The following is a 24278-nucleotide window of genomic DNA, read 5'->3' as shown; positions in this document are numbered from 1 at the left end:
CTCTCCAACCCGGTGTACCAATTGATTCCCCCCTTCCCCCACCGCAGTCTTTCACAGCGTCGTCCCCTTGTAACCCATATCCAGCACGGATCCCTGATCCTCCGACTTCCTGCCCAGCACCCTCTTCCGGTAGCTCTGCTCCGCCAGGTGGCGCAGGTGCTGCGCCGTTCCCACGCCCGTCTTCTCCACAAAGCGATGCAGGTAGCCGTGCCGGTTGTGGAGCAGCTCGTGCGGATGCCCCAGCTCCACCACCCGGCCCATGTCCACCACCATCACCCGGTCGTTGTCCATCACGGTGTGCAGCCGGTGGGCGATGGTCAGCACGGTGCAGTGGGCGAACTTGGTGTGGATCGCCTCCTGGATGAGATTGTCGGTCCTGCAAAGGATATATTGAATATATATATTGTAGTAAAGCAAAAACCAACTACCTAGTTGAATACTAATGTTCTTCATTCAACTTTGGGGTAAAAAAACCCAGCACCCATTATAAGCTACAGATCCTGATAATTGCGATTGTTGAATCAAAATACTACGGCGTACAAATGTTGTAGGCATCCTAGTCTTATCAGAAACACGTTTTCAAGTGTCACGCGAAAAAATGAAAAGGGTAAGTAACACATTTTCTACGTCGTATTCAATGCAAATTTCGAACTTCATTGACAAACTATAAAGATCGTTGATCAACATCAGCTGATTTTGAAGCCAAAGTGATTGATTTCGAGATATCGGCTGTCATTCCTGACGTCGCTCTTTTTGATCTTTCAAACCGCACCGAACCGGCGAAATTAATCTATCAATCAAGTTAAGTGCGTTCTACCTCAAAATTTCGTTCAGTCAGCTGATCTTGACTTTCAGAACGCAACAGATTTCCCTAATGAATTCGGTTTAGTGACGAATCCTGGATAGACTTACTCGGGATCCACGTTGGCTGTGGCCTCGTCCATGATGAGTATTTTGTTCTGGCGCAGGAGGGCTCTGGCCAGGCAGACCAGCTGCCTCTGGCCCATGCTGAAGTTGGCGCCGCAGTCGTGGAGCCTGCAGTTGATGCCCTCCTTCAGATTCGATACGAACTCCTTGAGCTTGACGGCCTCCAGGGCCAGCCACAGTTCCTCGTCCGTCTTCTCCTCGAACGGATCGAGGTTGAAGCGGAGAGATCCCGAGAAGAGCACCGGATCCTGCGGTATGATCGAGATCCTACGTCTCAGATCGTGCAGGCCCAGCTGGGATGTCTCGAAGCCATCGATGCTGATGTGTCCATCGATGTGAGCCAACCGAAAGAGCGCGTGGACGATGGAGGACTTTCCGGCCGCCGTGTGTCCCACTATGCCGATCTTCTCCTCGCCACGGATGGTGAAGGTGAGACCCTTGAGGATGTAGGGTCCGTGGCTGCTGTAGCGCAGGCGCAGATCCCTGAAATCCAGCTGTCCTCCACTGGGCCAGTGCTTGGGCAGATTGACAGACTCCTCCGTTTCGTAGGCAGGTTCCGATGGTATATTCACGTACTCCATCACCCGCTCCACGCTGGTCATCATGTTCTCCAGCTCCACGGTTTGCCGCATTCCCGCCTGGCACATCAGCACCAGATTCATGGACTGCGTGATGGCCAGACCCACATCGCCGCTGTAGTATCCTCTGTGCTTGTCGAAGAGCAGGAAGCTGAATGTCACCGCCAGGATGTACAGGACGCAGATGAGGTCCGTCCAGAAGGCGAAGGCCCGGTTAATGCTCACGTGGAGGTACAAGGCGGAGGTGTTCTCGTTCTGGTAGTAGTGGAAGTCCCTCTCCATGTACTTGGTGCCATTCAGAGCACGAATGGTGGCCAATCCCTTGAAGGTGGCATTTGTGTGGGAGTAGATGGGACTGCGGGCTGCAAAGGATTGGGTTAGTCACTAGACTTGAGAAGTATGCCAGATCCACTCACATATAGTTTCTATGCGCTTCAAACTCCGGCTAGCTCCTATATAGAGGCACCTACAGCCGTACAGCAGAGCCACCACCACGATGGCCGGAATGAGGAGCCAGATATTTGCCGTGCTGACCACCGCGAGCACCGCCAGAGCATTCACCGCGAATTCCATGGAGTCCATCAGAGCCTGCGGCAGATTGATATCGATGGCCAGGACGTCGCTGGAGAAACGATTCAGAATCCGGCCGGAGGTGGCCAGCGTGAAGAAGTGCATGAAGGCTCGGATGACGCCTTGGAAGAGTTGGTCGTGGATGCGCAGCGATATCCGCAGGGTCATCATAAAGAAGCCAAAGGTACGCAGCACGTAGAAGATGAGCGTGCACAGGATGAGGAACGTGTAGAGGATCATCATGCGCAGACGGGTTCTGTGGTACTCCGGAATGGGCTCGTGCTGATTGGGCTCCGTTTCCTCCCAAGTTGCCCTGCAGAAATATAGAAATTCTATTTTTAGCTCCATCCTTTAACATTGTCTATCTATAATCTTATCATTCGCTTTGAATGCATGTTCGTTTTAATCAACAAACAATCCAAGGTATTCCCCAGACTTCCCATTTTCACCTTCTGATACTGATATATAACCATATACCATGTGGCGTCGAGATAGTGAGCTGTGCTCCATCTGCGCGGAATTCGGGCAATATTTATTGCAATCAACAAGTGGAACACGCTTTTATCATGTAGTGCTATTAAACACGTCGCCATCTATAAATCAGACTGACTCATCTCACAACTAGGTTAGTCACTTAATCCGAAAATAAATATATTGGATTCCACTTACCACTTGGAAAGGAAAATATCCATGGTTGCCTCGGAGGAACGGGCCACGACGAACATCAGCAGGATGAGCACCACCACCAAGGGATGTCCCAGCACCTTGAAGTACTCCCTGTAGGTGTTCAGCTTAACAGATCCGATTTGCTGCTGCTCCTTGAACTGCTGCTCTATCTCGTGCCGATCCAGGTGCTCCTCCTGGGACAGAGATTTCCTCGGCTCGGGCTCCTCGTACACACTATCCGTTCGCATGGCTCGCAATTTGGCCACCTCCACGTCGTTGGCCACCGACATCCTGAAGCGAATGAGCTTCTTCAGGGCATCATAGTGCCCCTGGACAGAGATGCGACCACCCTCGAGCAGGACCAAATGATCCACGTGTCTGAGCAGCTGTACACGATGGGTGACCAGGATGCGGATCTTCTTGGACAGGAACTCGTTGAGACACCGATCCAGGAGCATCTTGCTCACATGCGAGTCCACGGCGGATAGTGGATCATCCAGGAGGTAGATATCCGCCTTGCGGTAGACAGCCCGCGCCAGGCTGACTCGTGCCTTTTGACCGCCACTCAGACTGGCACCACCTTCACCCACTCGGGTGCTATCGCCCAAGGGCAGCTGTTCCACGTCCCTGTCCAGATGACAAACTCGCAGGACCTCCAGATAGCGCTGCTCATCGTAGGGCTCCGTAAAGAGGATATTCTCCCGCAGACTACCCCGGAGTAGCCAGGGTTCCTGTGGAGCATAGCTGAGGACCCCATTGACGTCCACACTGCCACTGATAATATCCAGCTCGCCCAGGATCACTTGGAGAAGGGTGCTCTTGCCGGCACCCACGGTTCCCACGATTCCCACAAACTGCTGATCCGTGGCCTGGAAACTCACATCCTCGATGTGGCGATGACGCTTCTCCTGCTTCTTCTGATCCCAACTCGCAGTAATTTTATGGACCGCAATGCTTTTAACTTCGGCCTTGGGCTTGTGGTTGCGTCCGAAGAAGTTGCCGTGCTCCGGATTATCCTCCGCCTCCTTGAAGTTGTGCACTCCACCATCAGCAGGATTCTCGTGCTGGAAGAGGAAGTCCTTCACGCGATTGGCCACCACAAAGGTCTCCACCCACATGTTGATGGCCAGCGGCCAGGAGTGGAGCAGGGATTCATTCAGGTGATCATAATAGCTGGCTACTATAAACACCTTCTCCGAAGTGACTATGTCGCCCGTGAAGACATAGGTGACCAGGGAGAGGAAGAGTGAGAGCTTGGAGATCATGCCTGTGCACTGTAGTCCTGCGTAGATGTAGGTGGACCCCCTAATGGACTCCATTTCCTCCTTTCTCACTTTGCCTATCAGCTTGGCGAAGGACTTCTCCCACGCGTACATCTTGATAAGCTGCATGGCGGCGATGATCTCGTTCATCAGCTTCACCCGTTCATCTCCCACATCCGCCGAACTCCTTTTGTACCGCGCTATTGCCCGTGCGGCCCAGGCTTGGAGTGGGATGAAGGCCACGATGGTGCCCAGTCCCACAACCGCTGGCCATCCAATCAGCTGGTATATGATATAGACGAAGACCACGCCCTCCAAAGGTCCTCGCCACAGTTCGTGGAAGCAGTAGAAGGACTCGTTGAAGGTGGGCAGATCAGTGGCCATCAGGGATATGGCATAGCCACTTACTCCGCTGTTGTCCGCCGCCACCGAGACCCGGAGAAACTTCCGGTAGACGAGTCCCGCGCAGGCCAGTCGGACGCGAGAGCCCACTCTGAACAGGTACTTCATGAAGGGGTGGAAGAAGAGTCCGGAGATGAGGGAGCAGAGCACCACACCCATGGCGTACAGATAGGCCGAGTGCTTGGTGATCTTCCCAGTGCTCTCCGAGAAGAAGGACACCAAGCCACCCAACATCAAGGGCTGCGTTGTGCTGCGGGTTAACAAATAATTAGTCTGGACTGGAGGAGATTTTCCCGCCGGGAAATGATTTTCCTGCCCACGTGTAGTACTTACTGCACTGCTATGGCCATGATGGAGTACACGATACTCGCTGGCACAAAGCTCCAGCCGTAGGCCTTGAATATCATGCGCAGGACATTGGGCTTGGGCCGCTTGAGCTCCTGCTCCCAGTGGCCGAGCAGGAAGGAGGACACCTTGGTGCTCTCGAGACTGGGCTCCGTTTCGTAGAGATCCGATGGGTCCAGACTCCGTCGCAGTCCCTTGACGAGAATCTCGCGCGTCCACCTGGAAGGATAGAGGGAGCACAGGGCGAGGGAACTGGTTATTGACGGACATGACAGGTGTCGCCGGGCTGTCGCGGATTCTTTTATCGCTCTTCAAAGGAATCAAACGTATTCACTCGCGCCGTAAATTTCGAGTGACGGCCAAGGTGCGGTGCCCATAAATACTGATCATGGTGGGCAGTCCGTCAGCTGGAAAGGTCTATATCTTATCAGCAGGACTTCAAGAGGGGTCAGCCCGCGAAATCAGTTAACTTGATCGCGCGGAGCGCTTCTCACAAGCTCACAATTTTAGAAACATTACGTATGACGATTTAAATATTTAAATATTACGTATACGCAGGACTGCCACTCGCTTTCACTCACATAAAAAACCATTTGGAAAGGAAGTTGGCCTTTGTCACTGGATTCGGCTGGCGCTGCTCACGGACCGCACTCATTATTATTCGAACTTAGCCGCCCGTAGGACATATAGTTTACTAGCTATACTAGCGAACGCGCGTACATTAATATCACATATATAATATTTGAACGTTTGTTAGATCCTTGACACGATTCAAGGCACTCGCGTGCGATTCCTGCGCCGCTCCACTCGCCACTGACTGCTGCCCGTCCGGGCATTTCAATTTTAACTAACCACTAGCCACTACGCCGTGCTCGGGAATCATCGCTGTAAATCAATGATCCGCCCTATCGGCCAGGGGCAGCGCAGTTTTATCTTAATGCCCCCTGACAGCCACCCATCAGCCGACATCGGAGCAGAAGCAGACGATGCAGCAACTCAGACCACGATTTTTGCCTAAGTGGGTTTCGCTGTTGTTTGCGAGAGTTTTTTTGGCCACGGACGGGACATCCCGGGTGGGCAGTGTGGTGCGGAGCAGCGGGCAACGGTGGACCCTAGCCGGTATCTTATCGTAATCACAGCTACCGCGTAGACTTACTTTGATTACACTTTTTAGCAATTGACAATTTTAATTGGAGCTACGGAAGGTTCATCCTTATCGATCCGCACATGATTCACACGGATCTTGACAGTCATGGCCAAGAGTTTAGTTCAATTGCTACTTTTATCAATTTTATAGGGGATTCTAATAATTGTATTTCCCAAACGAAAGTGCTCATTAATTACCGATTACCAATTAGCGCTTGTTGAAGATGAAAGGCGTGTGCCGCCGCAAAAGTAGATTAAAGCACTTCATTCTTTGGTTTCAGTTGTAAGTAATAATTCTCAGGCACTTTATTGAGATTGTACGTATCTATAAGTACGATGTGGTAATCCTACATTAGCTACATATTTTAAAAAGTACCTAAATAACTATTTGTCTTCGTTTGATTGAACTTGCTCTGATTTGTGCACGGCGTTTGCGAATTGCTTTCGATAGGTTTGCCAATTGAACACATGACGTACAAAACATAGGTGATACATATACATTACTCAGTACGCTATGGAACATATACATACATAAATTCGTGGCGATAATAAAGCTTACAAATATTCCGTAAGTACAAGGCAATAGGTATTTCGTTAGCTTTAAGTACAACTGTGCTATGTACATAATACTTTCAGTTCTTATGATCTAACCCTTAAGCAAGTCTACATGTAGATGAGTGTGCGTTTCGGTCACTGGCTCTTCTCCTCCATTGCTAGTGTGACGTTCAAGTCCTCGGCGGCCGTATCATCTCCCAGGATCTGTTTGCTGTAACTTTGTTCCGCAGCCTGTTGCAGGGCAAAGGAGGTGGCTGCGCCTGTGTTGTCCACCAGCTGGCGAAGGTATCCTCCAGTTCGCTGCAGCAGCTCGTAAGGGTGTCCCAGCTCGCGAACCTCGCCAGCATCCATGACTAGCACCCGATCACTGTCCATCACGGTGTGCAATCGATGGGCTATGGTCAATACAGTGCAGTGAGCGAACTTGGAGCGAATGGTCTGCTGGATAAGCTTGTCGGTTCTGCAAGGGTTATACAAATTTATTAATAATAAACTTATTTATCTTATTTTATCTTTACTTACTCTGGATCAACGTTGGCGGTAGCCTCGTCCATAATCAGTATTTTATTGTGCCTCAGAATGGCTCTCGCCAGGCACACCAACTGCCTCTGGCCCACACTAAAGTTGGAACCGCCATCGTACATGCGACAGTTCAATCCACCAATTAAAGTGGATACATAGGAACGCAACTCCACATCGCCTAAAGCCTTCCACATCTCCTCGTCCGAACGCTCATCCATGGGATCCAAGTTGTAGCGCAAAGTGCCGGAAAACAGAACCGGATCCTGGGGTATGATTGAAACCTGACTGCGCAGATCGTGCAAGCCGATATGCTCAATGTCCACATCATCAATGCGGATCATGCCCTCGTTGCAGGCCAAACGGAAGATAGACTGGATGATAGACGATTTACCGGCGCCAGTGCGCCCCACAATGCCAATTTTTTCGCGCGGTTCGATAGTGAAGTTCAGATCCCGTAACACAGGTGCTTCTTTGGGTGAGTAGCGCAGTTTGAAGTTGATGAACTCGATGCGTCCCTTGCTGGGCCACTCGCTCTTTGGCTTGAACTTCTCTGGCGTCTCAAGAGGTGCCTCCGACGGCTGTTCTGTATACTCGAGCACCCGCTCTACACTGGTCATCTGGTTTTCCAGCTCAGCTGTCTGCCGCATGCCCCACTGACACATTCCAGTCATGGTGGTGGAGTGCAAAATGGCCAATCCCACGTCGCCGCTGTCGAACTCGTCCTTGAGCAGCAGGAAGCTGAAAGTTACCGCCGTCATATAGACAATACACAGCACGTCCGACCACAAGGCAAAGGCACGAGTGCAGGAAAGGAAGAGAAACCAGGCGGAGGTGTTGGTGTTTTGGTACTCATGAAACTCCTGTTCCAGGGCGCTTTGGGCCTGCAAAGCGCGTATGGTGGTGAGACCCTGGAAGGTTTGGTTGGTCAGCGAGAAAACCGGACTGCGAGCTGGAAGAAACAAATGCAGAAAAAGGTTTTAGTAGGAACTTGTATATATAGCTTAAGGTACTTCAAAATCTACTAATTTCGTACAATTAGTAATTATACAATTCCTACTTACATATGGATTCCAAACGCTTAACACTGCGACTGGTGGTCACGTAGAGGTAGCGTATCATGCCCAGAATAACACCAATGATGGCAGCTGGAATCAAGAGCCAATAGTTCGCAATAGCCACAATAATTACTACGCCAGAGACATCGATGATGAAGGCAAGGCAGTCCAGCAGAGTGTGCGGCAGATCCGTGTCCACTGTCCTTATATCCTTGGAGAAGCGATTTAGAATTCGTCCTGAGGAGTTCGTATTGAAGAAGTACATGCTGGCCCGGGTGATGCCCCGGAAGAGTCTGTCGTGCAGATGCAGTGATATGCGCAGGCACATTTTGAAAAAGCCAAAGGTACGAATGAGGTAGACTATCAGTGTGGCGCCCAGTATGGTGGCATAGAAGAGTACGAGCTCCTGGCGGATGCCTGCCTGGATATCGCTGGCTAATAAAGGCGCAATAGACGGATCCGTGGCCGTGACATTGAGCGGCAGCGTATCATTGGCAATCATCGTATCGGTTTCGTTTAGCAGAGCTCTAGTGCTATTAACAGCTATTTGCTCTTCCCAAATGACCCTGGAAAATTCATTTTTTAGTTAGTAATAGAAAAGCAAAAAGAAATATAAAATAGTTTACCATCTAGACAAGAAATAATCCACTCCAGTTAACATAATCCTTGCGCAGACGAAGAGAGAAATTACAATGCCCAACAGAAAGGTGCTATCCAAGGCTTTGATGTATGAGGCGTAGACGTGCATCTTGATGGAACCCACTGTTTGCTGCTCCTGGTTGACGTCCTCTACATGCTCGTCCGGTCGAAGCAGCTGGTTGTGATGCTCCATGCTCTTCTCGGAATCGCTACGGGACAAATAACTGCTGACACTGTGCGTATCGATGCCGCTCTCGTCGTGCTGCGTCTGCTCTAGGAACTGAAACTGTCGGGAGCGCTGTAGTTCCTGGTAGCTGCCTTGGGCCATAATCTTTCCGGAGCCCATCAGCAACAGGTGCTCCACATCGAACAGATATTGCACCTGATGGGTTACCAGAATTCGAATCTTGTTGGAGAGAAAGTCGCGTATGCAGCGATCGAAGATGTGCTTGCCCACGTGAGTATCCACAGCAGACAGAGGGTCATCCAGAAGATATATATCCGCTTTGCGGTAGACTGCTCGCGCTAAACTCACTCGGGCCTTTTGTCCACCACTGAGACTCACTCCTCGCTCTCCAACCACTGTCAAATCTCCGCGAGGCAGCAGCTCCATATCTCGCTCCAAGCCACACACCTTCACCACCTTCTTGTACCGCCTCTCATTATAATCCTCCACAAAAACGATGTTGTCTCGAATAGTGCCTTCGAAGACCCAGCTTTCCTGAGAGGCATACGAGATCTTGCCGTGAACCATTGCTTCACCCTTATCGATGCCCACTTCGCCCAGCAGGACATTAAGAAAACTGGACTTGCCGGCACCCACGGGTCCCACGACGGCAGCAAGCGTTTGGTCCTTAATGTCCGTGCTGAAGTCCTCGATGGCGCAGTTGGCATGACCATCGCTGGCGTCCCATGAAGCAGATACATTTTTGAGCACCACACATTTTTTCGTTGCCTCCGGATCGTAATCCCTTAGACGACTGTGGTGCACTTGGCCATTGTTCAGCAGGGAACCGTTTAACTCTACATTCTTTTGCTTGTCCTTCTTGCTTATTTTGCGCTTTTTGCCTGTTTGTTGGTTTGCTTCTAAGTTTATGGGCACCTCCGCTTTGTCCCCGTCTAGTAGGAAATCTTTGCAACGCTTTGCCGAAACCATAGCCTCGGCAATAAACGTAATAGACATGGGCCAAAAGGTTACCATGGAATCGTTGAGCATGTTGAAATACGATGAAACAGTGTACACCTTTTGAGCGGTCAGGGGATCACCAAGGTAAACGTAGGAGCACAGGGCCAGGAACACAGATAGCGGCGATATCATGGAGGTACAACCAAGAGCGGCATGGATGTAGGCAGTGCCCCGAATGGCCTTCACCTCTTTAAGGCGAACTTCGGCGATGACCCGGGCAAAACTTTTCTCCCACGCGTACATCTTGATCACCTGGATGCCCTGGATGATCTCGTTCATCAGCTTTACACGCATATCCGTTCGCTCTGCCGTCATTTGGCGATAATAGGCGGCTTTCTTGGCTGCCCACGCTTGCAGTGGGATAAAGCTGAGCATAAAGGATACACCTATCACAGCCGATATACCGATTTCACGGTACATTAGAAAACCAATCAATATCGACTCCATCGGCCCTTTCCATGTGTCATGAAGGAAACACAGCGCGACGTCGAAACGCCCAAGATCGTTGGACAAAATATTGATGGCTCTCCCTCGCAGACCATCGTTACTGCTGCTCTTCGAGACCTGCAGGCACTTGCGGTAGATGAGTCCTGAGAGGGCCAGCCGCAGCTTGGTGCCCACTTGAAAGATGTAGAAGATGAAGGGGTGGAACGTTATCACAGGCACCAGCATGCAAATCACAATTCCCATGGCATACAGATATGCTGTCTTTTCACTGATATCCGTCTGATTTGTCGCAAAGTAACCGACCAGACCGCCCAGGAATAGCGGCATGAGAGATCTGAAAGAAAATAAAATGGGATTAGCACGGGAGTGGAATTAGTATCCGTTTCTACCTACTTGCAAATCGTTTCGCTTATGGAGAACGCAAGCCCCATGGGCAGGAAAATCTTGCCGTATGCCCGAAGGATCATCCTCACCACACTGGGATTGTTTCGTTTCAGCTCATCGTCCCACAGCTCCGCAAACTTGTTCGTCACTCTTTCACTGTCCAGGGTCTTTCTATGCTGATACAGCTCCTCGTCCGTCAACGGACCCTGGAGACCTCGCTTGAACAGGTCTCGCATCCACCTGAAACATTTAAAGTCATGAGTATTGTATTAAGAGGATAAAGAACAGAATAAAGAACACAAAAACCTACAGTGGAACTATTTAAAGTTACTTAAATCCTGTATATCCTAATCTTAATTTAACTTCAATAGCGCGCATGTTGATGTTTACGATGGCACTACAGTAGTACTACAGAAGACCTTTAAATGTTCTGATAATGAGGGAGACAAGGTCGTATTCTGTTGTTAAGCCCTAAGATTTTATACGATTTCCTACTCTTTATTGCTGATTAATTAAGTAAAGTCTATGTAAAGACGACCCCAATTTAGATACTCTAGGCACCATTTTGCTTTAGGGAACTCCTCTGATAAAACACAGACAAGGCATGCGAGCGAAATAATTTTCTTGGGAATTTCGTCAGACTCGAGATTCGCGAAAACCCCCGAGGCATTGTTTGATTACATTTTAATCAAACACTTGTACGTGTGTAGACACTTGTACATATCTATATATGCACGTACATATGTATACTGTGGAAACTGGGTAGTAAAAGAGTATAAATGCTAATTAGAAATGACATTGTCAGTTCAGTAATGTAAGTTTTTTCATGTCAGCAGATTATCATCAAAATAAACCAATAATAAAATGATGAATGTAGACATGTAGAATTTGTGAACATCAACACCAAAGGGGCGTTAATTGATTCGCGTTAATTATATGAATATTGGATCTATTGGTGATTTGAATATATTCGAGCCATATAAAAATCCAAATTAATTTACAGACTTTTTTCACTTGAAATCACTATAAAATTGGATCACAATCGTACCCAGGAATACTCTTTACGCAGAAACTAGATCAATTGATCCAGTCTCCAAGTTTATACTGCAAAATCATGAGAAAACGGGCAATCGAACTCCGCGATCTTAAATTAAAACCGCGCTCATGTGACGGCCCCGCCTGCAAGATCGTTAAGACTTTTTTATAAATTACAATTCAGTCTTTTGTGTACATATATTTCAAATTGTCTACCCGTAGAGCGACCATTGGAATAGTTGTAGTAAATGTGACATTGAATAGTGAATAAAGATTTCAGCCTTATCAGCTCTAGTCAGACTATAAACGCTTTGTTTATTAGAGGAAATCGTAATAAATCCCGGGTGCCAGATCCATCTGGTTGCAATTGGCAAGCGTTCATAGTGAACGCCAGATAAAGATGTAACCTTGTGGTCTGCGCTGACATTTAATAAAACTATGCCATCGAATTGCCATTCTCATTAGAACGGAACCTTATCAAGCACACCAAACTTATCGGCCCAAACAGGCTAATACAACTAAACTAATTATACGATAGGCGCTGCCCTGATATAAGTAAACCTGATACTACAATATGGTGAGAACACGTGCTACAGAAAGGTACATCTGATTTACCGTAAGTTCTGTGCGTGACTAATAAAGGAGTGACTCCAAGACTGGAAGTTCTGTTTCTGATATTTTCTACATATGCACAAGTTGGGTGAACTCACCAGAAGCTCCATTGTGAGAAGAAGTTGGCTTTGGTGTAGGGATTCTTTGGGCGCACGACCTTCCTTCTGGTTCGGTTCATTACTTTGGTTGTGGGGTTGCCGGGATCGGGGGTTTACCGTTACGTTGCGGCACTGATTCACTTGCTTGCTCCGCTCCACTCCCCCCTGTCAAACACTCTCCTGTTCTCCTGTCGAATTGGATGGTGAAAATCAATAATGCATAGCCGGCAACAACAAATCGGTCGTAGCTTTCGATTTATACAATGTACATATGTATGTACATATGCATACAATTGTTGTCTAGGTCGAGGTCAGCAGTGATTTATCCACCGTTATCCACATTTACCGTTATTTGCGCGTGCAGTAGTAACAAAGAACTGGCAACTGCGTCGGAGATGAGTTGTAATTTTGCGGAATTTTGCTATATATATATTTGTTGTGCTATATGCTAATTAACAGACGTCTGGCACAACGTTCACAATCTGGTCAACACTAGGAGCTATGGGAATTTACACTAATATTATGCGAAAAGAGCACCCGCACGGAGCAACAAAAAAAACCTACTGAGCTGGGATAAAGAAATCGCTCTTCATTTATACCCGAGAGCGAGAGAGCGCTCCAACGTTGCCACCCAGTCGCATTTTATACCCTTTAATAATAGAGATAACTGGAGTATACTGTGGCCGCTAAAATGCATGTAACATGATAACCTATGTTTACTATCTTACTGCCTACCTTTACTACCTTCTATGCTCTAAAAATTTATAAAAAATAATAAAAACATTAAGAACAGTTTTTAATGTTAATATTATCGAGTATTGCATATATACTCTTATGTTAGTCATATCATTGAACTATTGATATCCAAACCAAAGCTTTTATTTCTACAGGGTATCTCTGGATCGACGCACCATTCCACTGCATTTGCTTTTTCAGTGCTTGCCCACGGAGAATAACAGTGATTTCAATTGTGTTTGTATTGTACCCTTATTTGTAACGAGATTGGTAAGAACCAGTCATAAAAGTTATAAACATATTGATCATTCACTTGTTGAATGATTGTTTGCAAACATCGAGCTCCATGCCAACGGACAAGGGCGTGGCCAAAGGGGTCCACACTTTCTTATCACTATTCCCCTTTTGCTTAAAAGCATATGATTTCCAAAGATCATTGTTGCCAGATATGATCAGCTTCTTGAATGCATAATTATTCAGTTCTAACCCAATTCGTTTGCAACTAATAATCTTAAAAACCAAACATATATTTTTACCTTGGGGCCACAGTGCCCCAAACCCCTTTCAAAACGTCCATGGCTGAGAGCGATTCTGCAAATGAGAGAGACTATGGGCAATTGCCGAGCGTTGTGAAATCGCTTATTTTTGTTTGGAGGAAGTTCTTACAGTGGGTGGCGAAACAATCTTGATGATCGAGTTCCAAGGAGATAAAACTAAGGTTGCCAGCCGCCACAGAAGCGTCACAAGCAATCATTTTATAAGATAAGGGTATCCATAAACCAAAAAACACATTATTTACATCTATATGATGACCATTTATTGTGTTATAATTAGGGATTAGCATTTCGTGTTCTTGCAGATTAGTTTCTCTCGTGAAAAGTATGCAAGCTTGAAAATCGAACAGGGTTTACTTAGATAATGACAAACAGCATGCCCATTTAGTCCTCGATGTACTCGAAGGGCTCTGGGGGCTCCGGCTCCTTCTCCTCGTCGTTCATTGGACCAAATGCGGCAACTGGCTCAACGAGCTCCTGGTCTTCTGCTTTGCCAGTGTGCTGGAATACAATAATTCCACCGATGGTGACATCCTTCAGCGGCTCATACGATTGCCCATCAATGACGCTAAGGACCTTCAGTTGCTGACGGAGAACGCGGGCTGGATTCTGCAGGATTTCGGAGGTCGGCTCTGGCTCCTTCTTTTCCTTCTTGTCCTTCTCCTTATCCTTTTCGCTGCTGGTGCCAGCTGCTTCCTTGTCCTCCTCCTTTTTCTTTTCCTTCTCTTCCTTTTTCTTGGGCTTCTCCTCCGTCACCGGCTTCTCCTCGGTCTTGGTTTCCTCGTCCTTCTTGACGGCAGCGCCCTCTTTGCTGTCCTCGTCCACATCCATCTTCTCGTCCTCTTTTTTGTCGGCATTCTCGCGTCTCTTCTGGCGGGCGGCAATGGAAAGAACTGCGGTGGCCACCTTTTCGCGCTCCTCGCTCTTCTTCTCCTCCAGTGGGGCGGGATAGGCGTACAACGAGGGCTTGGCCGCCGACTTGTACTCCATCTTGGGCATCTTCAGGTCGGAATTCAGGCCGATCACACAGGTGGGAGTGAAGGCAAGAGAGAGGGTGTGGGCCAGGGGGAACCAGTACCAGTACTGGGTGAAAGCCAGCATGCCCACCACTGCCTGCAGGTTGGTGTGTCCTGTACGGGATTGCAGGGACAGAGTAGCATTTCGGCCACCAGCATCAATAATACCTGGAAAGAGTTAATGCCTAATTAGAAAGATCTGGAAAGGCGATATGCTAATTATAAATCAATGCCTACAAATTACCGATGGCTTTTCGCTTAGTTATAAATATAATACTTCTAATTTTGAGTAGGTATTAATCTTATCATGAAGCTAAGTGTGAAAACGACAGACACCAATGTTTAATGTGTTTAGATGTGAGAATTTCGCCTATTATCTTTTTACAAAACAAAGTAACGAAAAAGGATTGTCTTTAATTGCTTACCCTGAGCCAGAATGGCACCGTACTTCGCCATCACATCTTCGTGCTTGTTGCTAATGACCTCGGCGTACAGCTGACGGAAGAAGGTGGACTTGGGGCAGCTCTGGTCCGTGTGCTGAATCAGGATCATAGCAGAGGCGATCAGAGCTCCCTGGCGCACAAAGTTGACCGGATCGAACTTCACCATGGGCTCAAGCAGGGCGATGGCCTCACGCAAACCTGTGCCGGCACAGGCGATACCAAGAGCCATTGCGGCTCCGTAACGAACGTGCGGGTTGTAGGACTCGGCCAGCAGACTAACCACAGAGGGACACTGCTCCGGAGTGCGGAACAGAATGAAGCCGATGGCAGTCACGGCAGCACGACGCACATCATCATTCACGTCGGAGACGGCCACGTGCAGCAGCTTACGGATGGCCTTATTGCTGCCAGTTCCATTGTAAGCCATGGCAATGGTGTACATTCCCGAGCGGCGCAGCACAGGATCCTTATCGGTGGACAGACTGGTCACCAAGGGGTCGGCCTCCTCCAAACGAGAGAACATTGTGAGGGAGATGCCCACGGCTAGGCCGCGTAGGATCTTCTCGTGCTGCGTCTCTTGCGCATACGACACCATGTCCTCAATGGCTTGAGCATTCTTGGAGCCCAGCATGACCATGCCCATGGCAATACCCGCCGCCTCTCCGGTAACCGCGTCATCCTGATACAGATTAAACTTCAGCTGCTCATATAAATCCTGGCGATGGGTGCCCATGCCCGCGAGACCCAGTCCCAGGCAGCCGCCATGACGCACATTCTCGTTTTGGGCATCCTTCAGCTGTTGCAGCAGATAGTCTATAATGTTAGCTCCGTGATTCGCATGGATCAAGCCCAAAGCGTACAGGGCGCCACCCTCGGAGTAACCAGAGCTTGGACCGGCCTCCTTGGGCAGATAGCTCTGCATGAGAGCCAGGGAGTCCTTCTCGTGACCCCGATGAATTACTCCAAGCGAGGCGGTTGCCGTCAGCTTGGCCCAATTCGTGGCCCTGGCCAGCCAGTCGAGGTTGTCGCGCAGAAATTGGTCGGAGGTGGTGCCGCTGTGCATGAAGGCGTTGGCAATAACAGTGGCTGTGTGGCAGATAGACACACGGACCGCTTCCTTTGTGCCTCGAAGGACCTGCAAGTCGGCGTGATTGCTGCGGATGAGGAATTGAAGCTGCAGATCGATGGAAACCTCGCCGGAGAGGATCGATATAAGTTTTTCGATGTTCTTCTGATGAAGCTTTTCAACCTCGTTAAGGGAATCGATTGTGCGCTCTACTTTATCATCAGCTATGTGAATAAAATTCGTTTTAAAAGTGTTCTTACGGATTGGGTTAGAAAACCTGGTTTACCTGGCTTGTCCTCTGTGATATCCTCGTCAGACTTGGACTTGTCTCCCTCCGACTTGGCACCATCCTCGGAGGTTGTACCCTGGGGCTTAAATGTGCTGGGCAGGGCGGTTGGAATAGGAGCGGTGTTTTTCAGATGCTGCAACACATTGCCAAGGAACTCCTGCGTGGCCGACTCGTACAAGTCAAATGCAATCTGATAGGCCATCAGATTGTTTGTTTCCACCGATGAGCGTGTGAGGTTGTCCAACATCTCGGCAACGGCGAAGGGGTCCTCCAGGAAGATGAGGCACTGACACATGTTCACGTAGTCCGGCACCCCCAGATCCCGGTACAGACTGACCAGGCAGCGCAGCACCTCGTTGCGGAATCCGCGGTTCTGGATGAGGGACATGGTGACGTTGTAGGCGTAGGCCAACATGCCACGCACATCGTCCGACTTCATGATGGCGTCCTTGAAGGTGTCCATGCGACGGGTCTCCAAGGCAATGCCCAGCGCCTGGCGGAACTGGTTGTCGTCCAGACAGCGCTGAATCATCCTGTTTACAATTCCCTCCAACCGCTCGTCCACGACGCTTGCCTCCTTGGGGTTCTCGATGAACTCCACCCTCTGGGCAATGTAGAAGTCGATGCACTTGGCAATGATGGTCTCCGTGTACTCATTCCGGGCATTCACGTCGAAGAGATCGCCAGCGCCCAGGGCGTAAGTCAGGGCGTCCTCGAATGAACCCAGGTGATAGAACACCTTGGAGGCCACCATGCCAGCTAGCTTGTTTTCGGGGAAGCTGCGATCCTCGTGCAGCATCTCAATCTTCTCGATGGACTCCGAGATCTCCGGCCAGAACTCATCGACGATGTTGTCCAGCTTTTTGAGGGCGAACACCTTAAGATCCGGCATCGGCTCATCGAGTAGGGAAATTATCCCCGCGGCGGACGTAAGACTCATTTTCCAGCTGCGTTGTTTCCAGTGAAAAGTATGTTCTACGAATTAAAAAGTGACGTATGTTCAACTTGGGCTCGAAAACTTTACGTTTGCTTTGAAAACGGATTATTCTTCTGCGTACTAACCAACAATTGCACCGTTTCAATTTTCAGTTTTCTTTTGTGCCGAAAAATGCTAAATCACTCGGTATGTAGACAGTGTTGGTAACGGCGACGTTTCCTCGATGTTTTTCTATCGATGTTTGTTTATGCATCGATAGTGTTTAAGCCTCGCCAATTTAAAAATCGCTGTTAATTTACCGTATGTTTTTTTATGTACTGGTCTTAAAATTTTAATAAAAGGGACATGAATTGCAAATGCAGATGTAGAGCATAGTTTGAAAATCGTTCTGAGTGACCAGGTGGTGCCTTGTTGTGGTGCCTTTTCTGTCGCCTACCTGCCCACTCCTCTCCTGGCCACACTGCACATCGCATCCACAACAAAAAACGCGCGAAGGTTCGGGCAGAAAACGCAAAACATCGCCGTGATAACATCCTCGCCAGCAACGGACCGCATCCTTCACAACGCAGTAAACATCCGGAACACATTTGCACAACATGCTCTGCGAGGATCAACACATGTCTGTGGACAACACACCGCAGAAAGGCTCCGGTAGCCTGAATTCCTCAGCATCCTCCATATCGATTGATGTGAAGCCCACCATGCAGAGCTGGGCCCAGGAGGTCCGCGCGGAGTTTGGCCACAGTGACGAGGTAAGTGGAGGATGGACGCTACGCCCGGGCAGACATTCAAGTCTCTTGTTTTCGCGCGCAGGCCTCCAGTTCCCTGAATAGCAGCGCCGCCAGCTGCGGTTCCAAAAAGGAGACATCAGATGTTAAACTCGAGTCCATCGAGGGCGAGGGCCGGGAAATGGCCTTCGAGTTCCTGGATGGCGTCAACGAAGTCAAGTTCGAGCGCCTGGTCAAGGAGGAGAAGCTGAAGACGCCCTACAAGCGCCGACATTCGTTTACGCCGCCCAGCCACGAGAACAGTCGCTCCAACAGTCCAAACAGCAGCAACTCCTCGGCCAACGGAGATGCAGCTGCCCCCAAAGGCGGCAACCATCAGCATCCGAGAAACCGAAAGCCCGACAGCTTCCGGGCCCACAAGGAGGAGAAACGGGTGCGCCACAACAGCTACACATCCTCCACCTCATCCTCCTCCTGCTACACCGAAGCCGATCCCGCCGTCCTAAGCCGCCGTCAGAAGCAAATAGATTACGGAAAGAATACTGCCGCCTATGAGCGCTATCTGGAGATGGTGCCCAGGTCGGAGCGGACTCGCGATCATCCGCGCACCCCAAACAAGTACGGAAAGTACAGCCGCCGCGCATTCGATGGCCTCGTGAAGATCTGGCGCAAGAGCCTCCACATCTACGATCCACCCACCCAAGCGCGCGCCACAGCCAATGACAGCAATTCCGACTCGGATTCGGACTAGGATCGAATCTTGTTATCGGGCCGGGTTACGTTTTTCAAATATTAATGGGGGGTTTTACCTACTTACTTTCATTCTAAGTACAAATTCGAGCTAACTAAAACTATGAATCAAACACGCATTTTCGAGGCACAAGGCCGTGTTCAGAGAATTGTTACGCAGATGTTTTTTTGAATAAAATGGCGTCTTACAAGATTTTGGGTTTGTCCTTTGCTACCTGAGGAAATCCTTGGTGTTTCGCAATTTTCCGCATACTGTCCGTGCAATGACTATTTTTGATTGTAAAAAGGAGTCAAGTGATAGTGGAAAGATGGGATAGAAGTCACTTTTTTATTTCATATTCATTTTCATTATTCTATTTCAATATTATGTTTTAATACTTGGGTTTTAAAAAATCGAATCCCATCAATATTTTCAATTATCCAAACTGGCGGGAAAATAGCCAGACCGGCAGCTCCGTTTGCCAGTTGTTTGTTTTCACTGTGCATGTGCCAATCCAAACCATTTCACCAGCTCCCCAAGTGCACACCACCAAGCACAGATGTTTCTCAAGCCGTACAGACCCAAGAGCAGTGCTGCTCTCAAGGGATCCGATAGCAAGAAGTTCCGGCAGCGCGTGGAGGCGGCGTTCCCCCATGTGGCCGTGGATCAGCTGGTGCCGGCGAAGGCGGCGGTGACCCAGGTGAAGATCCTCACCCACGGCGGAGTGCAGAGCATGGTCTACTGCGTGGACAAGCTGCCGTTGTTCTTCGAGCTGGACGGCGGTCAACTGGTGCCCACCCTGTACACCCTGTGGACCATTCCGGACATCCTGCCTTATTTCACCACGCACGAGGGGGTGCTGCCCAAGCTGACGAACGGAGCGGACCTCATGCTGCCCGGCGTGGTGCCCCTGGGCGTGGGACTGAGCATGTATGGGCACTACAAAAAGGGACAGTTGAGTGGGTATTCCCCAGGTGGGATTCCCCTGGTGCCTAGTATTGATCCGATTGTCTGTTTCAGTGGCCGTAAACCTTACAAACAACAAATCCGCAGTGGGCTTGGGCCAGCTGGCTCGCTCCAGTGATGAGCTGTACATGTGCGGAGGTCACGGTGTGGCCATCAAGATGCTCCACCTCTTTGGGGACAAGCTGTGGTCGCATGAGCCCAGTCTGGTGCAGCAAATCCCGCTCGTCAAGACAAAGGCCTTGTCTGGCGAGGATTTCCCTGCCCTTGGATCCGAGCCAGAAAGGAAAAAGGCAGCCAGCCCAGCTACTCCTGCTCCTGTGACCTTCGCTTCCGTGGCACAACCCGAGGAACTGGAAACGGAAACTGCGGCTCTGACCTTAGAAAGCCAGGATACTGCCGAGACTGACGAAGAATCCGTAGAGGAAGCCTCGCCGGAACTAATCCTCAAGAATGCCTTCCTCTCCGCCTTGAAAAACAATGGAAAAAAGCTGCCCCTGCCTCTGCTGACCAGCAACTTTTACAGACTCTATGTGGTCACCGAGGCGCCGGAGCAAATCGACCTGAAGAAGACGCGCTACAAGAAGCTCTCCAACTTCCTGGCCGAGATGGTGGACCAGGGCTTCATTGTGGTGCGTGAGGAGAGCAAGGGGGTGGATAAGATCATATCTGTGGACCTGGAGCACCCCGAAGTGGTGAACTTTATAACCGATGTCAAGGCAGGCGAAGCCAATGGAGCGGCGTCCGAGACGCCCCTCTTCCACTCCGAACTCAAGGAGATGTACATAGTGACCGATGTGACGGCGGCCTTCTTTACCAAGCTGAATTACAAGCGCGGCGAGGGAATCCCGGCGGGTCAGATTAAGAAGATTGTGCGGGAGTACGTGAGCAAACATAGTCTCCTGCATCCGCTGACCAAGCTGGTGCGCCCCGACGAAACTCTTATCGAGCTGTACGGTAACAGGGAGGCTTCGCTGAGCGAGATGTGCTCGCTGATCACCAGCAAGATGGAGCACTCCTACCAGATGTGCAGCGGCAAGGACACGAGCGGTAAGCCCCTCATCCAAATGTCCCTGGCCACGCGATCCGGCAACAAGAAGGTGACGCTGGTCAGCAACATCGAGGCGTACGGCATCATCCTGGCCGAGTTCATCAAGCTGTGCAAGCAGGGAGCCGCCGCCAGCACCAGTGTGGTGAAACTGCCCCACCAGAAGCACGAGCAGCTGCAAATCCAGGGCAACCAGGTGCGATTTGTGCACACACTGCTCACGGAAACGTACAAGGTGCCGCCCAAGTGCATCCTGGGCCTGGAACTGGCCAAGGACGGCAAGAAGCATAAGAAAAAGTGAACCGGACAATAATTTAATAAATGAAGTCGCCGCCTGTCCTCTGAGTGTAATAATAAATTATTTATTAACTGTAGTGGGGATGAACCAATTACTGCTACGCGAACAACAACAACGAATGGGATTGGCTACATCTTGAACAGAAGCGTAATCAGAATGCTCTGATTTGTGCCGGATTTGAGTGGATTCTCCATGAGGTCTGGCCTGCGTGCTTACTTGGCCTTGCCCTGGGCAGCCACCGCCTCGATGGCCTTCTTCACAGTCTCCTCGTCGCCGAGGAACTGCATGGACACCACCGGCTTGAAGTTCTCGTCCAGCTCGTAGACGAACGGAATGCCCGTGGGCAGGTTCAGGGCCATGATGGCGTCCTCAGAGAGGTCTGGATAGGAGGAGATTATGGTAAAAGGATGATATGCTAGGTATATATTTCGTATGCTCACTGTCTAAATGCTTGACGATGCCCCGGAGGCTGTTGCCGTGGGCGGCGATCAGGATGCGCTTGCCCTCCTTCATCTGGGGAATGATGACGTCGTTCCAGTAGGGCAGTGTGCGCTCGATGGTCAGCTTCAGGGACTCGAACTGGGGGAACTCCTCGGGCTTGGGACCATCGGCATAGCGGGCATCCTTCACGATGTTGTCGTAGTAGGGATGACCCGGCTCCATCGGTGGTGGCGGGGTATCAAAGCTGCGACGCCAGATCTGCACCTGGGCCTCGCCGTACTTGGCGGCGGTCTCGGCCTTGTTCAGGCCAGTGAGTCCACCGTAGTGGCGCTCGTTCAGGCGCCAGGTCTTCTGGATGGGGATCTCCTTGTGGCCACTGGCCTTCAGGATGCTGGCCAGAGTCACCTGGGCGCGGGTCAGCACCGAGGTGTGGGCCACATCGAACTCCAGACCGGCGTCCTTGACGGCCTTGCCGGCGGCTAGAGCCTCCTCCTGACCTGTTTTCGGTATATACATAGAGCATTAAGTATACGCCGTGTTGGGTAAGGAACTTAAGCCAATTTAATCTAATTGAAAGGTATGAGCTTAATTAAATTTGATTACTAGGGTTAACTAAAACGATAACCTTTGAAATTATGCTTATGAGCATATGAAACATAAGAGATTAGAAATAGGAAATAAGTAAAATTCTAAATTTAAAGTGCAATTGGGATGATTCTGAAAATGGCACTGGAGAGCTTTTGTTTGCAGAAACTTATTTTTATCACAGAAAAGTTTGCTTTCGAATGCGAATGAGATAATGTTGCACTAGGTCAAAAAAGAAACAATAGGATTCAAAATAGGAAGGATAACTATTGTGCAGCTGATCTCAATCAAAAGGATGTCCTCCATTGAGAACCAGATATGAAACTATGCTTGAGCATTTGGACTCCAGATAGCTTGGTTTTCGGATTGATGTAATCACTCACCCTTTTCGCTGAGGTTGGCGTCGTACCAGCCGCAGAACTGATTCTTCTGGTTCCACTCGGACTCGCCGTGGCGCACCATCACGATCTTGTACTTGCCGCCCATGTTAGCTGCGTTGATTACTTTGCGGAGAATTGTGTACTCTTAACCTGCCGCCTTCGATGCGACTGCAATATGTGGGAATTCTGCTCGAGTTTGACCTACAAGGGTGCCGTCCAAGGTCGCAGCTGTCAAGCCGCAGCATTGCCATTCTGTTAGAAAAACGTAGTGCGCAGATGCGGTGAATGCTCTGATTGGACTCGGAGTATGGTCTTATTAGAACAGCCCTTCAAGCTACAAACGCTTAATTAATAAATTAAATCAAATAATTCGGTTACTTAGATATAAATATTTGTTACCTGCTTATTACAGATATTACTGCTTTAATTTTTAAAACTTAAAAAGGCCTTACCTATTTGCCGCTTAAAATGTCCAATTAGATCGTGCTATGCAACAGGTTGGCATCCCCCGCAGCGGATATCGTTCGCTTTTGCCATCACTACATTTGTGTTTTGATTTTTAAACTTCGCTGTTTTCAAATTTTGCCCCCATCAATTCCAATTGTTTGTCAATAAAAGCATGTGCGAAAAGGTAACCGCGCGCTGCACTTGGCCCCAACTGGCGGGCAACGGCCTGGACCAACTGGTGGCCACCCGCTTGTCCGACGAAGACGTCTTTGTGAAGTGAGACAAAGGATTCCACGCCCCGAAACTGGTTTTCATCAAGTGATTTCGCAACCTCCTTTGTCCGCAGGCCCGACTTGGACGACGTAATCAACGAGGATCGCGCCGTGCTGTTTTCCATGCAGTCGGCGGATCCGCCTCCGCCGCCTTGTGAGCTAAGGTTTCAGATCCCGATCCGCTTCAAAATCGCCGCGCTCACCCTGATTTGCAGTGCACCCAAGGTGGAGCTGTTCATTGGAGCCTTGCAGGAGTACTGCGAGACCATCTACGGCACTTGCGTCGAGGAGGAGGACCCAGAGGTTACGGTGCGACCCTACCGCTATGACATGGAAATCGACCGATCCGGCATTAATGACATAAACCTGAAGATGCTCACCTCGGCCAGCGAGATCTGTGTTTACGGAGCCCTGCTCCAGGTAGCCCCAAATCCCAACGGCATCACCACCCAGATGCCCAGGCCAATGGATCCGCAGAGAATCCAGGAGCTGCTGCAAAGAGGCGGCACGAGTCCTCTGAACAAGCAGGAGCAGGCCGAAAAGTTCGAGCAGTTCATGAGCCTGATGAAGGGCTATTCCCCGCAGGCGAAGGAGAAACCCCAGGAGGCTGCAGCTCCTTCCAGCGATGTCGCAATCCTCAAGGAGCACATCGACATGAGATTCGAGAAGCTGACGCAGTTGGTGGCCAAGAGACTGGACAATTTCGAGGCCCAGCAAACGGAGAAGCTTAACAAAATTATTGCCTTGCTGGAAAAGGAAAAATAAGTAATATTCCATTAATTTGCTCATCTGTAATTTCTTGCTAACCATTCATCATTGTAATTTGTAATTGTTGTAAAAGACTGTTGGTGCGAATATTTCCAATGTGATTAGACGACCTAATTAAGTTTGGTTTTATGTGTAATATAAACTAAATA

General features: G+C 49.5%; 7 protein-coding genes across 7 annotated transcripts; 3 read left to right on the top strand and 4 right to left on the bottom strand.

Annotated features, from left to right (window-relative positions):
- Window positions 1-15: 15 nt before the first annotated feature.
- LOC122619906 (probable multidrug resistance-associated protein lethal(2)03659) lies at window positions 16-5544 on the bottom strand. The gene is made up of 6 exons (XM_043797118.1): window positions 5332-5544; window positions 4739-4969; window positions 2745-4655; window positions 1922-2388; window positions 913-1867; window positions 16-376 (listed from the first exon to the last, which is right to left on the bottom strand). Exons 1-6 carry the CDS (start codon window positions 5403-5405, stop codon window positions 52-54), a joined length of 3963 nt encoding a protein of 1320 aa, XP_043653053.1. The 5' UTR covers window positions 5406-5544; the 3' UTR covers window positions 16-51.
- Window positions 5545-6171: 627 nt separating this feature from the next.
- On the bottom strand, window positions 6172-12999 carry LOC122620647 (probable multidrug resistance-associated protein lethal(2)03659). Its single transcript, XM_043798221.1, has 7 exons — window positions 12776-12999; window positions 12430-12617; window positions 10694-10924; window positions 8655-10634; window positions 8035-8594; window positions 6974-7922; window positions 6172-6911 (listed from the first exon to the last, which is right to left on the bottom strand). Exons 2-7 carry the CDS (start codon window positions 12507-12509, stop codon window positions 6587-6589), a joined length of 4125 nt encoding a protein of 1374 aa, XP_043654156.1. The 5' UTR covers window positions 12510-12617; window positions 12776-12999; the 3' UTR covers window positions 6172-6586.
- Window positions 13000-13958: 959 nt separating this feature from the next.
- Window positions 13959-17734, bottom strand: LOC122620442 (26S proteasome non-ATPase regulatory subunit 1). The gene is made up of 4 exons (XM_043797910.1): window positions 17595-17734; window positions 16530-17507; window positions 15160-16467; window positions 13959-14902 (listed from the first exon to the last, which is right to left on the bottom strand). The coding sequence occupies exons 2-4, from the start codon at window positions 17470-17472 to the stop codon at window positions 14103-14105; spliced, it is 3051 nt and encodes a 1016-aa protein (XP_043653845.1). The 5' UTR covers window positions 17473-17507; window positions 17595-17734; the 3' UTR covers window positions 13959-14102.
- A 137-nt stretch (window positions 17735-17871) lies between these two features.
- LOC122620443 (histone RNA hairpin-binding protein) lies at window positions 17872-19140 on the top strand. Its single transcript, XM_043797911.1, has 2 exons — window positions 17872-18221; window positions 18283-19140. The coding sequence occupies exons 1-2, from the start codon at window positions 18066-18068 to the stop codon at window positions 18946-18948; spliced, it is 822 nt and encodes a 273-aa protein (XP_043653846.1). The 5' UTR covers window positions 17872-18065; the 3' UTR covers window positions 18949-19140.
- Window positions 19141-19395: 255 nt separating this feature from the next.
- On the top strand, window positions 19396-21289 carry LOC122620846 (eukaryotic translation initiation factor 2D). The gene is made up of 2 exons (XM_043798512.1): window positions 19396-19886; window positions 19948-21289. The coding sequence occupies exons 1-2, from the start codon at window positions 19487-19489 to the stop codon at window positions 21237-21239; spliced, it is 1692 nt and encodes a 563-aa protein (XP_043654447.1). The 5' UTR covers window positions 19396-19486; the 3' UTR covers window positions 21240-21289.
- LOC122620849 (phosphoglycerate mutase 1) lies at window positions 21281-22842 on the bottom strand. Its single transcript, XM_043798515.1, has 3 exons — window positions 22646-22842; window positions 21677-22174; window positions 21281-21615 (listed from the first exon to the last, which is right to left on the bottom strand). The coding sequence occupies exons 1-3, from the start codon at window positions 22746-22748 to the stop codon at window positions 21449-21451; spliced, it is 768 nt and encodes a 255-aa protein (XP_043654450.1). The 5' UTR covers window positions 22749-22842; the 3' UTR covers window positions 21281-21448.
- A 321-nt stretch (window positions 22843-23163) lies between these two features.
- On the top strand, window positions 23164-24236 carry LOC122620848. The gene is made up of 2 exons (XM_043798514.1): window positions 23164-23365; window positions 23436-24236. Exons 1-2 carry the CDS (start codon window positions 23262-23264, stop codon window positions 24124-24126), a joined length of 795 nt encoding a protein of 264 aa, XP_043654449.1. The 5' UTR covers window positions 23164-23261; the 3' UTR covers window positions 24127-24236.
- The last annotated feature ends 42 nt before the right edge of the window (window positions 24237-24278 follow it).

The sequence above is a fragment of the Drosophila teissieri genome, chromosome 3R (assembly GCF_016746235.2).
Source record: "Drosophila teissieri strain GT53w chromosome 3R, Prin_Dtei_1.1, whole genome shotgun sequence".
NCBI classification, from domain to species: Eukaryota; Metazoa; Arthropoda; class Insecta; order Diptera; family Drosophilidae; genus Drosophila; species Drosophila teissieri.
The sequence above is the reverse complement of the archived record's forward strand: the minus strand, read 5'-3'. Positions and strand labels throughout refer to the sequence as shown.

Excerpts from the sequence above, each read along its gene's own strand:
- LOC122619906 (XM_043797118.1), bottom strand. The coding sequence starts at position 5,405 with ATGAGTGCGGTCCGTGAGCAGCGCCAGCCGAATCCAGTGACAAAGGCC. Across the intron at positions 4,656-4,738 it reads ATCATGGCCATAGCAGTGCA|CACAACGCAGCCCTTGATGT; the intron begins GTAAGTACTACA and ends GTTAACCCGCAG. Across the intron at positions 2,389-2,744 it reads GATATTTTCCTTTCCAAGTG|GGCAACTTGGGAGGAAACGG; the intron begins GTAAGTGGAATC and ends ATATTTCTGCAG.
- LOC122620849 (XM_043798515.1), bottom strand. The coding sequence starts at position 22,748 with ATGGGCGGCAAGTACAAGATCGTGATGGTGCGCCACGGCGAGTCCGAG. Across the intron at positions 22,175-22,645 it reads CGCCAACCTCAGCGAAAAGG|GTCAGGAGGAGGCTCTAGCC; the intron begins GTGAGTGATTAC and ends TACCGAAAACAG. Across the intron at positions 21,616-21,676 it reads CATCGTCAAGCATTTAGACA|ACCTCTCTGAGGACGCCATC; the intron begins GTGAGCATACGA and ends CCTCCTATCCAG.
- LOC122620443 (XM_043797911.1), top strand. The coding sequence starts at position 18,066 with ATGCTCTGCGAGGATCAACACATGTCTGTGGACAACACACCGCAGAAA. Across the intron at positions 18,222-18,282 it reads AGTTTGGCCACAGTGACGAG|GCCTCCAGTTCCCTGAATAG; the intron begins GTAAGTGGAGGA and ends TTTCGCGCGCAG.
- LOC122620647 (XM_043798221.1), bottom strand. The coding sequence starts at position 12,509 with ATGAACCGAACCAGAAGGAAGGTCGTGCGCCCAAAGAATCCCTACACC. Across the intron at positions 10,635-10,693 it reads ATAAGCGAAACGATTTGCAA|ATCTCTCATGCCGCTATTCC; the intron begins GTAGGTAGAAAC and ends ATTTTCTTTCAG. Across the intron at positions 7,923-8,034 it reads TAAGCGTTTGGAATCCATAT|CTCGCAGTCCGGTTTTCTCG; the intron begins GTAAGTAGGAAT and ends TGTTTCTTCCAG.
- LOC122620848 (XM_043798514.1), top strand. The coding sequence starts at position 23,262 with ATGTGCGAAAAGGTAACCGCGCGCTGCACTTGGCCCCAACTGGCGGGC. Across the intron at positions 23,366-23,435 it reads GACGAAGACGTCTTTGTGAA|GCCCGACTTGGACGACGTAA; the intron begins GTGAGACAAAGG and ends CTTTGTCCGCAG.
- LOC122620846 (XM_043798512.1), top strand. The coding sequence starts at position 19,487 with ATGTTTCTCAAGCCGTACAGACCCAAGAGCAGTGCTGCTCTCAAGGGA. Across the intron at positions 19,887-19,947 it reads CTACAAAAAGGGACAGTTGA|TGGCCGTAAACCTTACAAAC; the intron begins GTGGGTATTCCC and ends TGTCTGTTTCAG.
- LOC122620442 (XM_043797910.1), bottom strand. The coding sequence starts at position 17,472 with ATGAGTCTTACGTCCGCCGCGGGGATAATTTCCCTACTCGATGAGCCG. Across the intron at positions 16,468-16,529 it reads TATCACAGAGGACAAGCCAG|CTGATGATAAAGTAGAGCGC; the intron begins GTAAACCAGGTT and ends TTATTCACATAG. Across the intron at positions 14,903-15,159 it reads CGGTGCCATTCTGGCTCAGG|GTATTATTGATGCTGGTGGC; the intron begins GTAAGCAATTAA and ends AACTCTTTCCAG.